This window comes from Parasteatoda tepidariorum, chromosome 9, assembly GCF_982258835.1.
Source record: "Parasteatoda tepidariorum strain Cologne lab strain chromosome 9, Ptep-v5.0, whole genome shotgun sequence".
In the NCBI taxonomy this organism is placed as follows: Eukaryota; Metazoa; Arthropoda; class Arachnida; order Araneae; family Theridiidae; genus Parasteatoda; species Parasteatoda tepidariorum.
In genome coordinates, this window is record NC_141763.1 from 48988926 (window position 1) to 49003701 (window position 14776).

Consider the following 14776-nt stretch of genomic DNA (forward strand, 5'->3'; position numbering starts at 1 on the left):
GGTTTACCAGACATTCTGGTTTCAAAATTATAATTCTCATTACCACACATTTCGTTAAAAATACATAACTGAAAAGTAAATTTAACGGAATAAAGGGTTTTCTAAGGCAGTGGTCCTCATTCCCTGGGCCGCAGACCGTTACCGGTCAGGGGATCAAATGTTACCCAGCCGCCCCTTGGAAAATTTAATTATTTCCATTCTTATTTACTATGGTGTATTTCTTCAAATTTGTGCGACTTTTTTACGGGCGAGAGGTAAGATAAAACTTAATCTGAGTTAATCTGAGACTTTATCTAAAACTAAGATTCATCTCCTGAGGCCGAACCCATACCGCGCATGTAACTCCATTCTGTTTTGAAGGCATGTTTAAAAGAAATTAAATTAAAATTATGAAATCAGCACCATCTAAAATATAAACAATCAACGCCCACTTCCCCTTTAGCTGTTCGTGGTAAAATTATTAAAACGTTGACTGGTCCGCGGCGATTAGAAGGTTGGGGAACACTGCTCTAAAGCATCAAGATAAAATTACCAAATTTTACATTTTCCAAATTTTGTCACAGATTATAAAACAATATTTTATTCTTAATTTTACCAAAATCATTGCAAAAGAGCTTCGGTTAAAATTACTGAGCTTTTTGGTGTTTCCATAGAGCCAGAAACGCGATAAATTTTACCATATTCTAGTATTTTTGACCTTAAATTTTTCTCAGTGAGTTTAGAAAATATTTTATTGAAAAAATCAAAATATTCAAATTACTAAGTATAAAGATATCAGTTGCAATTGGAATGTTTTTTGTTCATAAAACTTAAAACAGCAGTGCACTTTTTGATTTTGAACATAAAAAGATAAAACACTACTTAAATCTGCATTATGTCTCCCTTTGTTATCAATGTTCATAAGTGTTAAAAATAAGTTACCTGAAACAGTGAGCAATTTACTTTCTAGTCAAATTTACACTGAAAATCACTAAAATTGCTTCTTGTTAAATTAATGTAGGAAAATGAAAGCTTAACAAATTGTAGAAAATAGTAACAAAGGAGAAGGTTGACAGTTCTTGCATTACAAATTACTAAATTTTAGTCATGCAAATATTGATATCAACTATATTTATTTCAATAACTTTAATATTTTTAATAAATTTAATAATTAATTATATACCAAATAAAGAGTCTAGTCAATAAAGTTACCATGAATATGGTGACACCGAGAAAGAGTAACAGAGAGAAAAAGAGAATTTGCTAGTCAATTTACCTGGACAGGTTCAATAGAAAAGACGAAATGATTAAATGAAACTGAAAAAACGCAAATTGATCTTGCAATAAAAAAAATCAAAAGAACATTGAAATAATAAATTTAAAACAGACATACTAGAAACAGAAAGAATAAAACATATCTAGAATCTAGAAAGTGAATAAAACGTCTTTACCGTGTCAAAGATTTATTTTCTTAGAATACAGCAAATATAGTGACAATTTTTGAAATAGCTACCTTAGCTACAGATCATTCAGGAAGCCGTGGGAACCATTTTTGCTAACTAAACAGAATAATTTAATACAATAATTATAGTAACAGAGTGTGCGTAAAAGAATGGAAAAACCCTGGGACTATATTAAAATGTTTGATTTTTACTAGTAATTAGTACTGCACTAGAACTTTGAATTTTATTAGTAGTTCTAAAACTGTATATGTCACATACAATATGAGACAATCAGATTCTTTTACTGTTTGTTCAAAAGAAATAATCAAATATTCAACTTAACAAAATGACTTTTAAGAGAAAAAATTATCAGAATTGCATATTCTATCAACTACCATTATTTACAAGAATTTAAAAACTGTTTCCATCGCTGTTGAGTTGTTTTATTTTTACAAGTATCACGAAAATAATTCTTACAATCATGACGTCATTTAAAGCTGATACGACAGTATATTTCATCAGCTGTGCTATACTAAATATAGCCCTATTTTCACAACTAGATAAATAAAAATTATTATCAATTAGTAGTTGGTTTTATTGCGGTAAAATAAAAGCCAACGAACTTTTTGACGTAGCAATTTAGCTGTATCTGACGTATTAAAAAGGTATTACATAGGTATTCTTTTTAAAATATCTTTAATATACCAAATGCACCGAAACGACATTACTTTCCGGTCCCACTAATATAAGAGCGTTTTTATCTCATATTGAGATTCAATACATATAAATTGAGTAGAAAGAACTGAGAGAGAGAGCTTTAATATCTGTGATCTAATGATCGGAATTTTATGTTCTAGGAATCAATCTTATCTTCAACATACCTATTAATTAGTTCAGAAGATATTTTAAGTTACGAAATCGGACACAAAACTTACTCCTGCGAAGAAATCTATATTTTTTTAATGGATTTGAATCTTTAACCCACAGTACGTGAAAGGGTAAATATAATCCCAATTAGAAACAAGTGGTTCCAATAGTATCTGGATAATATGGAATAAGTAATATCTGTGAATGCCGGAAAATATCTGAAGAAAATGGTACTAATATTTAAAACAGGAAAAAGATCGAAAGTTTTATTCCCTCAATGTTAATTTCCGCATAATTCGCCATTTGAAAAAGAAATATAGTATTTTTAAATTATCATTTAAAATTAAGTATATTAAATCGACGTGAAAATGTGAATATCTTATTATTTAAAATAATTTCAATCATTAATAAATTAGACAGTAAAGAATGATAAATAAATATGAAAAAAATATTTTTTAAATGGGATCTGTGGATAAACGATTGAAGAAATTGCGTGCAAGACCCTTTTTGAACGTCAATTTCAAAAGGCGAAGTGAAATTAACATAACAAAACGTTCAACGGCTCCCCAAATTATTGAGATCATATTTTCCAAATTGTGGCTATAACCTCACCTCAATATTAAAGATTAAAAATTCAAATTTTGTCGAATCAAAGATATATTTATTCAGAGAAAATTAAAGTTTGTTTCTGCGTCTGATGTATAAAATATCGTCTTTTATACCTTAAAATATCGTCTGCACTAATTAATTAGCATAATAGTTTTATCCTAGTACGCGAAAGTCCAATCCTTAAATCAAAATGTATTCAAGGAGATCCGTTCCCCCCCCCCCCGCACTGTACAGAAAATAATATCAACTGTGAAACCAATACCTATTAATAAAAGCAAATTTTTATCGAAATATTTTAAGGATATTAATGCGTTAATTACACATAAAAACGTGAAAAAAATATGGATTAAATTGAGTAAAAGATCGAACCACTTTTGTGAATTAGAACTGTTAATAATTAATAAAATATAAAGAGTCAAAATTTTATTTTTCACAATGCATACTTTAAATATGCTAATTAATTAGTGTTACAAGTAGCGATGTCGGACATAATAGCGTACTTTCTTCGAATAAAAATATCTCTTATTTTGGTGGATTCGGATTTTTGACTAATAAAATATGGGAGGGAGGAGGTTGTCACTTGAAAAATACAGTTCCAACAGTTAATTCTGGAGAACGATCGAAAGGTTGGCCCCTAATAATAACTATTTTTATTCTGTACATTTTTAGTTTAGAACCGAGACTTTGAATAGTTTCTTAAGGAAAAGAAAAATTAAAAATTGCGACGTCTTTTACTTTTTTAACTATTAGGAATTATGTTAGAGGTTTTGTTCATGTTTTTTGGTTAAGCCTTTAAAATTTGCATTACTTGAGAGAAGCAAAAATCTTTCGATTTAAACGTTTTTTCTTTATCATTCTTAAAGAAAAATTATTTTCTAAAAATTATCTTTTTTTTTCATCAAATTTTCTTGGTGTAAATGATTTTAATAAATGATCCTAAGAGTATTTTTAACTTGCAGAACTAGATAAGACTAAAAACACAACGTTAGTTCCAAAGATATGACGTGCAGTATAGAATAAATCTCAAATAAAAATAAAAAATACTTAGCTTATAATAAACCTTGTTGTTCACATATACTGCGACAGTACCGCCCCTGGTTTCAAACCCGCGCCCTTGGAATTAGCAGTCTATTGCTTCATGCCATACCACTGCTAATTAACGGGATTCAAGCTTTTAAGTTATTTCCGCGAATATGCATAAAGTGTACATGCACAATAGGTCACAATTATGTGACCCCTAATTCGTCTGGGATTTTGTGGCTCCGTGTGGTAATGTAATACGTTATAACAATTACAACAATTAAAGGTTAATATTATGAGAAGATATGGGTAATGATGAGCCATATCATCTGATAAACCTTGTACGTATGTTTAGAACATGAGCATATACTGACGCAGCAATGAGACCCAATCTTACGCTTTCCTTAACGTATTTAAAGCGTATTCTTCAAAACACAAAAATTGCATTTTAGTACGTGATAATCCAATAATTAGAATAAAAGTTATTTAAGATGATGCCATTTTGTTCTTTGACTATTTCACAATAAACGCAGCGTATTTTCCTTCTATTTTTTCCTGATTCGTTTATCAGTTAGATGAGATCAATAAATTGTACAAAAAAAAAAAAAAATGATAAAAGTTTAAAGTTTATTTTAAGTAAGTAGAAAACAAAAATTCTTTTCATTTGCCGGCAAAATAAAAAAATAAATAAAAAGTAGCTATATTATAAACAAGAAAATAAAAAAAGGAGTCAAAACTTTTATATCCAATAACGCGACCTTCGCTTTGGGCAGCACTTCCGTATTTCCAAGGACGAAACTGCTCGCGAACGTGCTAGTCATTCTACGTTCTTCAGTTGCTGTTGAATTCAACAACATTGCGGTATGAAATACAAGAATATTTTTATTACCGCCGCAAATAAAGGAATTGGCTGTGAATTCGTACGGCAATTCATATCCAACGATGACCCACCGAGCATTATTTTCGCCACTTATCGTAACGCTAGCACACTGCAGGTAATTTGTTTCTCATTTTCATTATTTTTGTTAGTATAGATAAATTTGCCCGGCAGAATAATAAAAAAGGGGGTGCAACCCTCTAACATACTACCCCCCCCCTATTTTTTATTTAAGTATTCTGTTATTACATTTTGTTTTGTATTATATAAACTTTCATCTGTCAATTTTTTCAAGATACATTTCTTCATTGTTAACAAGATATTTTAAAAAAAGTACGAATTTCTTGTACTTGCAAATTTTGCCACGCGAGAAACTGTATTGATGGCGCTGGCATAACTACTGACTTTGAAACATAAATAACTACAAACAATAGTTTCGTATACTAACGTGTTTGTGCACGCTTAACATTGGTATTTATTGTGTTGATGAAGTTTCACAGTTGTGAGAAGTCAGTTTGTGTTATACACCTTTGTTAAACTAAATAACTAATAGAAAATATAATATTACTTATGTTTTATTTAATGAAATTTAAAAATATAGCTTAGATATCTGCCAAGTATGTGCATGCTCAGTTTGCATAAGAAAAGAATCAAAGTTGACTCATTGAAAAAGTTATTAACATATTTGGACAGCAAACAAGAAGATTATTATTCTTGTTTGATTAAATAATTTTTCAATTGTTATGTATCAATAATTACTTAATTATTTGCTTTTCAATAAAAATATGTTTAATAAAAATTTTTTATAACAAAATTGTTTTTCTGTATCTCTTTAATTGTTTAAAAAAAAAGCCAGGGGGGTGCAAGTGCACCCCCTTGCACTCCGCTGCCGGCGCCCTTGTTCGCCATGCTTTATTTTTGGCAATTAGAACTACCAGCCACACCTGTCTAATTTTATTTATCTGTATGATTATGCATTATTATTATTTAATAGTTCAACTCATGAGCTTAGCTCTTAAAACTAACAATTTTAACTCCAAATTAGTAGGATATTGAACTTAAAGAAAATATAATAATAAACTAAGTTTGTTTTTATTAAAAACAAATCTAGTATTTATTTATTTTTTCATCTGGTAGAGTTAATTTAATTTTAAACAAACTGTATCTTTTAATATTATGCAATTATTTCAATCAGGATCTTAAAATTCTGCAAGAGAAATCCGAAAAAACAAATTTAGTCTTAATTAAAATGGGTAAGTATTATTTATTTTTATTATTAGTATTTTAAATATAAGTTTTAAATTTTTTTCTCTCTGCTTGATAAGAAAAATATTTTTATATTGTTTCAGAATTAAAATGCTAATTTTCTCTGAGATTTTGAACATTAATTACTTAATGTGTTTTACTATTAAGTACTCCGTTAATTATTTTCAGTAAATTTAGGTTAAATATGTCGTTATTTATTTTAAAGAAGTTATTACGCTAGTTAAATCACGATATGCATCAAAGGCTTCAACTGCATACCACTTTTCGAACTGTTTGAGAAAAAAATTATTTTCATGGGCTAGAGCAGCGGTTCCCAAAAGATGTTAGCGGAACCTTAGGGTTCTGTGGATAGGACACTACGGTTCCGCGAATAAAGATTTTTTTATAATTTCTTTTTTTTACCAATAGCGACTTTTGAAACTTTAAACTGTGTTTGTATACAGTCAGTAATCTATTTTTTATTTAATATTTCGACTAATTTTATGATAGTATTTTTAAGAAAAATGCCAATAAAAAGAAGTAGCAAAATTTAAAAATATATTACATTTTCAACAACAATATATTTAATAAAGCAAAACAAGGATATTTATTTATAAATAACTGCATGAGTAATTCTCATTGCACTTAATTCAAAATAAAATACACCAATTCAGGAATAAAGAATTTATTTTTTTCTTCACAGATAACCATTCTAATAATTTAAAATTATTCTTTTTTAAATGCAATAATTTTAATACCATAATGTAAGCAATGTTTGCCTATATTCTCATCATTATCCCTATTTCTTTTTTACTTAGCTCTAATCATAAATTCTACAAAAAAAAAAAAAAAAAAAAAAAGCAAGCAAAACTTTCTCTATTTACTAAAAACAATTAGATTTTCACGCATTTGTTTTTAAAATATGATTTATATTACTTTTATCCCATTATATTAGGAATATAAAATATTTTAAAAATACAGTCGAACCCCGCTATAGTGAACCTGGGATATAGTGAACACTCGGATGTAGTGAACTTTTTTAGCGGTCCCGTCCGTATTCCTATTTAAATAATGTTATTTTTAACGCTTATAGTGAACAGCTTAGAACTTAGCTTAGAACTTAGAAACTCGGTTATAGTGGACTCAAATTCCATTTCTTTAAATATCTTTTTCAGTCCTCCATCTTTAAACTTGTAGGTGTTGGGACTGAAAATGAATGCCTTCCTATAAAATGTGTCATATTACTCTCCTTTATGCTTATCACTTTTAACTATACTGTAATAAATGTCAAACAGATCATTTATCTTATACTCCCCCCTCCCTGACAAGTCTCGCTTTCTCTCTTTTCCCCAAGCTTGCTCTACAACTAGTTAACTTGGCCACCTGCTGAATTTTTGGAATTTTCTTATCTGTTCAAACCATATTCTTTACAAATCACCCCTTGACAATCAAAAAGGGGAACAATTTAACTCATTCTACAGCTGCTCTCTTCATATTCTTACATTATCTATTTGAGACAAGATTTTTATTTCAAAAGCAGTGAAAATGGCAAATTCTCTAAAGAGAAAAGCGTTTTCGATAGACGACAAAGTTAAAATTGTAAAGCGTATTGATGATCGAACCAATCAATCGACACTGTGTAAGGAATTTTCCTTGTCAAAATCTACAGTTTCAAACATTTAGAAAAATCGAAGTGCAAATCTTGCGGCATACGACAAAAACATGATTTCATCGAAAAAACTGCGTGGAGCTGAAAGAGAAAACGTAGAAGATGCTTTGTTAGGATGGTTCGAAATCTTGTTCAAAATGTAAAAATCTTACATTCTTTGCACATTGTAGATAAGAAAATTGATGAACTCAATTTAAAATCAAATTGTGTTCAATCAAAAATCACAAATTTTTTTCATAAAAAGTGAAAATAAAACTAATATTTAGCGACGTAATTACTTTTTCCATCAATTTTTGCTTTATTATCTGTTAATTAGTTAATAATTTTTTAAATAACTTATGCAAAATTGCAAAGCCAATTTTCAATCATTCAACTGTCTTATGCAAAAAATATTTTTAAAAAAATTTGGATATAGTGAACCATCGGTTATAGTGGATACATTACTGAGTCCGCAGACGGTTCACTATAGCGGGGTTCGACTGTAGTATAATGTAACACACAAAATAGCAGAAAAAACAAGATATTTTAAGTCCTATATTAGACGTAACATATATTAGGACAAAACTGAACTTTAAAATTAAAAATCGTGGGTGTACAGTCAAAAGTAATAAGATTTTTTATATTTTATTCGTATTTTACCATCAATCTTGGTTTGCTTATTGATCTGGGCCTTATTTTCTCGAAAAGGTAACGGGTGTTTAATCGATTTAACTACTTGACTTCTTTTTTTAACAATTATTTACTAGGTCACCTTTGTAGATTCATTTACGATCTATTATTTGTACTATTATTTGAACTATTGCACAATTTTCTTTCTTTCTTTCTTTTTTTGCTTTTAAAAGTTATCTAAATTTAAGGTGTGATTTGTTAGAAAGTTAATGTTACCGTCTTCAGAAGAAAAACGTCAGTTTAATTTCTTGCTTATTATAAAAATCTAAAAACTCAATGTTATAAACTTTTTAAGACCAACTTATGGTTTGCATACATTTGCCTCAATTATGTACATTGTTATCGTAGATAATTAGCATTTTTCATTTGAGTATTTTATTGAATTAATTTAGATGTCAATGATCCGGAAGAAATTGAAATTGCCAGACAGATTGTCGAAGCGAATGTTGGAGAAGAAGGCCTACACTTGCTCATCAATAATGCTGGAATTAATGAACACCTTCACATTGATCAAGTCACAATTGAAAATATAGAAAAACATATTAAGACAAACGCTATTGCACCACTGATGATTGCAGCGGTAAATGAACATTGAAAATTTTTACAAGTTTTTGTAACTCTGAAACAGCATGTCAGAAAAAATATCATAATTTTATCTTATCATGATATTTTCAAACTAAGTTAACAGCCGCGATGGCTCAGGGGATAGAGCGTTCGCCTTCCAATGAGGTGAACCGGGTTACAATCCCAGCTATGGCTGGTGCATGCAAATCCTCATCCGGCCTGCACCAACCACAGTACTGACGTGAAATATCCTAAGTGGTAGACGGATCATGGGTTAGAGTCCCTTTGCATTCAGTCTTACCGTGGAAGGTTCTCGTGGTCTTCCTCTCCATGCAACGCAAATACTGGTTAGCTCTATCTAAAAAGTCCTCCACGAAGGCAAATTTGTTCCAATGCTTGATCCAAAAGTTCCCTTGTCTTCTGGATTGGGTTTATAACTACAAGGCTGCGGAGTTTGAAATTAATAGTCGTAAACCCGAATATATATAGATATAAAACTAAGTGCTTAAACAGAACAAACTTTACGAGCGAAATCTGTTAAATTGATGTGTTGTAAAATTTAAAAAGACTTATATTTTTAAATTTTGATTTCTTAAGAACTATTAAATGAATTTCGTTTATGATTTGTTATTTAAAATTACAGACTTTAAACTTTAAAATTATATAAGAATTTGTATTCCTTATAATTCAAAACTTTTTTTTGACCGTTATTACACTGTTAAAAATTCCGGATCAAATTGCGGTAAGAAGTACCGGCACTCAGGCTTCCAGTACTTTCTACCGATAAATCCACTTTTACTGTAATATTTTACGGGATAAAAAGTCTGATATATCGTAATTTTTACAGTAATATTTACTGAAAAAATCACTTTATCACTCTAATTAAATAAATATTACTGAAATTAAGGTATCAAGTTTTACAGTAAACATGGATTTTATGGTAAAATGGTTCTTACAGATACTGTACTAGGAGCGCCGTACTTTCTACCGTAAGTTGATCTGGAATTTCTACAATGCAAATAAAATAATAAAAAATTATCTTTGTATAAACAAGCTTTCAAGCGTGCTCAAAATTTTTTTGATTCACTTCATAAACTCCCGAAACATTTAGCTATACATCAATAAAATTTTAAATCTATGCAAAACTATTAGGAATGCTCGTATTAATAAACATTAGAAATTATTACTATTAATAAACATTAGAACAAAAAGAAACATTAGCATTAAGCAACCTAAAGTTTTGACTATTTTTCTGACTGAAATAATTAGGTCAAATTTTCCAAATTTGCCTAATTACTCTCCATATTTTGTTCCACAAGTATAAAAAAAAAATTTTTTTGAGAGAGAAAGTAAGGTGTCTGATTCCTAAATTTAATAAAAATATTTATCATTAACTAATTAATAAAATGTTCTCATTTTTTGAAATTATTTTTTATTGTTTCCTGGTTTGCAAATATCTAATCATTAGAAGACAAGATTTATTGTGGGTGATAAAAAAAAAAAAAAAAAAAAAAAAAAAAAAAAATATTCGGTTTATTGACAAATAATTGTTGCAATTTTTCTTAGTTTCCAGTGGCGCCATCTATGGGCAAGAATTCAACTCCCACTACTAATCTGTTTTATCAAATAAATAAAATAAAACAACCTTGCAAGAGTAAGGAGTTGGTAAAGGAAGTTAAGGCTTTAATTTTCCAAAAGCATGATGGTGCAATGTAATCAGCATTGCGACTGCTTTTAATTCTCAGACGAGCTCGAACCCATCCATCTGAAGATGGCTGGGATTCTAGACATCACCGATAATAGAACCTCAGCCGCAACCAGGGGTCTGTTTAGGTTTTTCTGAGAGGTACCTATTTTGTAAAACTTTTGACCCAATTTGTGAAAATTAGAAATTATATTAAAAAATCAACACAAAAATATGGATCGATCATTTCTTACGGGATACAAAATTAAAATTTTAAGAAAAAGTATTTTGTGAAACTTCCGTTTTACTTAAAGTTGAATTTGTGAAGGTACGTAAATTTAGCCTGGACATGACCCCTAAGATACACTACACTTAATTGATTTCATTCATAGTAAAAACATTTTCCTCGAAAGTTATTAATTCAAAATTTGTATTGAAATCAATTATCAGCTGGAATTATTTGCTAACAAATAATGATTTGTGTGTCTTGTTTTGACATTTTCGCAGGTTTTACTCACTACGATGCGGCCATATTTGGTACTTATTTGCTATGATGTTATAAATTTTTATTTCTAAAATGTATAGTTATTCAAAATTTCCTTTCAAAAAAGTAGGATTTTTTAAAGAATTTTTTATTTTGACTAATTTTGAATACATTTTCAAATGCATCGTGCTGGCTTCCCGGATTTTAGCCAAACAAAGCAAAAAAAAAAAAAAAAAAAGAAAAGAAAAAAAAAAAAAAAAAAACTTTTTTTTTTTTTACTTTTAAATCAATTAAGAGAGACCGGCTAAAACAAAAACATCCATCTTTTATTTTGAAATAATATGTTTCAAAAACTGTATTAGTATAAAAGGTATATCAAAATTGGGAATTAATTACTACATTAATGTGATAGTATGATCGGAATAATATGGAGCCGCAATTTTGTACTTTCGAAACAGCTTGACTACAATCAGAAATCAATTCAGAATTAAAACATGATGAAATAAGTTTAAAAGAATTTCAAGCAAAATATGTAGCAGTAAATAAATTATTAAAATAAATAACATTTTATCCATTTATGGAATAAATGTACTTTAGAGGTAGTAAAATTAGTATCATAACATATTTTACTTGTGTTATTTTACTGAAAATTAGTCTTTAATAAAATTAATTTAACTACGTATATGTTAATTTTGAGCAATGAAACATAAAAAATTTAATGTTACCAGCTTTATAAAATAAAAGCTGTCTTTTAAACAAAAACTAGCCGGCCTGGCTTTTTTGCAACTCTTATATCATAACGTAGGATATTCTAGGGTGAAGCTTTTGCCCCGATTTCGAAGCTAACCTCAATATTGTCAAAATGTGTTTTAAAGGACACCTGATTTTTCTGAAGAGTTCTTTTTAGCAATCTAAACTATGTACAACTCAAACTAAGCAATGAGACATAATTTCGGGTTTAATTCAAATTATAACTTTATGAATATTAAGGCAACTTATTATTATTATTTTTTTAATATAACCATCGTTGAACAGCCGATCCAGTTTTATGGGTTTACGACTACTAATGTTCCACTACACAGTCTTGGAATTTTGAACCTTATCCAGAAGACAAGGGAACTCCTGGATCGAGTATTGGGAGAAATTTGCATTCGTGGAGGACTTTTTGATGGAGCTCACCAGCATTTGCGTTACATGGACAGGAAGACCACGAGAACCTCCCACGGTTAGCCTGACGGCAAGGGGACTCTAACCCATGATCCGTCAACCACTGAGGATATTTCATGTGATCACTGTGGTAGGTGCAAGCCGGATGCGGAATTCATATTGACTGGGATTCGAATCCCCTGGGGATATCCCCTGAGCCACCGCGGCTCTAGGCAACTTACTTTAAAAAAAATTTAAGAATTCTTTACAACAAATTATAATATTGTCACGTATTGTACGAAACAGAATTTTTCTTTACACTTCAGGTGATGCGCCCATTATTAGAGAAATCAGCTTTTCAAGAAGATGGCCATAGAGCGGCGATCCTCAACATTTCTTCCACATTGGGAAGTATAGAATTGACAGGAAGATCATGGCACAGTTGGGTTGATCCCATGGTACCAGCTTACAAAATGAGCAAGGTAAAAAAAAATCAATATTTTACTGTATATTAATAAGATATATTCTGAACTTGGAAAACTCGTTTTAATTTTATTTCTATACAATTAAATGATTATGTTCATTACTTGTGTAGATTTCTTTTCAATTGAAATTTGCTTTTATTGCGCAATCAATACACAAAGATTTGTTTTAATTTTCATTTTTCTTTTAAGTATGAGACACGAATATTCATTAAACACCTTATTCTCATCTAGCTATATCTGTATATGACAGACAAACACGTTCTGTGCTGTGCACACAGTAAAAAAAAAAAAAAAAAAAAAAAAAAAAAAAAAAAAAAAAAAGGAAAGGATTTCTCAAAATTGAGCAAAAATGTGTCAAAATAGCTCCGAAGCAAATTATAGTCGAATTTGAAAACCCCAGATTTTCAAAATTGAAACAGCATATACTCAGTTTCGAGCAAAATGCATGTGGAGGGAGAAATGTGTGCGAAAGATGTTCGTTGGTTGCCAGTAGGGATATGAACCAAGGATCTTCCGGTTCGTAGTAGGATGCTCTACCAAAGAATATATAGGGTATATTCTTTGTATTATTTGCTCCCCTATATATTCTTTGGCTCTAGCACAGTTACACACCCCAGTACAACATGAATAAGGAAGCTATATATAGTAGCCGCCGCAATGCCGCATAATGACATTTAATTCACTTAGAAATTTTTAAAATATAGCTTAATAAGAAAAAAGGGAAATTAAAACTAAGCTATTGCGTCCATTTTTTCCAGATTGCAATTCTTTGCACCATTGAAATTGATAATTAGTGTCCAAGTTTTGTGTGCAGCGAAAAATATTACTGTTTTCCAATCAATAAACGTTGATCTTATTTAGTCGAAAATTTCTGCATTCTTTTTTAATGTGACATTTGTTATTATTATTTTCCCCGTAACTTATGTAGTTTACTAAAACTTTTGGTGTTTATTTCAGGCTGCTCTGAACATGGGGATGAGAGTTAGTTCTTTGCCCTTAAAGGAGAAAGGCATTCTGGTCGTCATGATGTGCCCTGGCTGGGTCAAGACAGATTTAGGCAACAAAGAAAAAGCCGAGTTAACACCAGAAGAAAGCATATCGGCTATGATCAAAACTATCGGAGAGTTGAACGCAGATCACCATGGAACTTTCATAGACAGATTCGGAAAACCAATACCATTTTGAATAAGTCACTTCACAAAAAATAATGAACAATATGGTACCAAAAGTGCTGAGACATATGATTTATGAAATAAAATCATTGTAATTTTAGTCTGCCTGCTAATTTTGAGATTTTTTTTAATGGATTTTTTTTAATGATTTTTTTTAAGGTAGAGGGTGTACTATTGTTCTCGTTTTCCAGTGGCACCATCTATGGCCGAGAATTCGACTTCTGCCATACCCACGCGTCACACCCGCTTATAGGACGAACACATTCATGCATCAATTCATTCATCCACAGATCGTAATTTTGACCTGACCCAGGGAAAGATCAATCTCCAATTCAGTATCCCCAGAATAATTTGTTATGAGAACATGGAGGATTTTGTGACCCGACAGATTTAACGTGCACCAGTCAGCTTTTACTACACGGGGATTCCTCGGTCAGCTGGATTCGAACTCCCGTTCTCACGAATGAGAGTGTCCAGCGCCCTACCAACCAGGAAATCTCAGCCCAATTTTTAGATTTATAAAACTATTTGTTACATGATGCACTGATGCCGTGCATTAATATACAGGATGTTCCGTGAACATCAACTTTAATTCATATTCGAAGAATTTTCGCCTAAAATAAAGTTAAAAAGTTATGCTCCAATTGTTAGTATTTACGCAATGAAAAAAAAAAAAACTTTGATTGTAGAGATTTTGATTAATTTTTGATTATCTTTGATTGCAGATCCTTGATTAATAGAGAGATTTTGCATAGTGTTCGTCTTATGTTAAACGTCCCGCTTTTCGTCACTGTGATTTGTAGGAAATTTTCCCGTATGCGCTGTGATGCTCAAATAAGATTAATGTTAAAATTAGGGGAAACC

General features: G+C 30.3%; 1 protein-coding gene across 1 annotated transcript; it reads left to right on the top strand.

Moving 5' to 3' along the window:
- The first annotated feature begins 4643 nt into the window (after positions 1-4643).
- On the top strand, positions 4644-14012 carry LOC107447208 (uncharacterized). The gene is made up of 5 exons (XM_016062069.5): positions 4644-4912; positions 5990-6047; positions 8770-8957; positions 12582-12737; positions 13698-14012. The coding sequence occupies exons 1-5, from the start codon at positions 4781-4783 to the stop codon at positions 13923-13925; spliced, it is 762 nt and encodes a 253-aa protein (XP_015917555.3). The 5' UTR covers positions 4644-4780; the 3' UTR covers positions 13926-14012.
- The last annotated feature ends 764 nt before the right edge of the window (positions 14013-14776 follow it).

Bases quoted from the DNA above. Each gene is read 5' to 3' on its own strand.
- LOC107447208 (XM_016062069.5), top strand. From the start codon at position 4,781: ATGAAATACAAGAATATTTTTATTACCGCCGCAAATAAAGGAATTGGC. The intron at 4,913-5,989 runs GTAATTTGTTTC...TATTTCAATCAG, and splicing joins GTAACGCTAGCACACTGCAG to GATCTTAAAATTCTGCAAGA. The intron at 12,738-13,697 runs GTAAAAAAAAAT...TGTTTATTTCAG, and splicing joins CAGCTTACAAAATGAGCAAG to GCTGCTCTGAACATGGGGAT.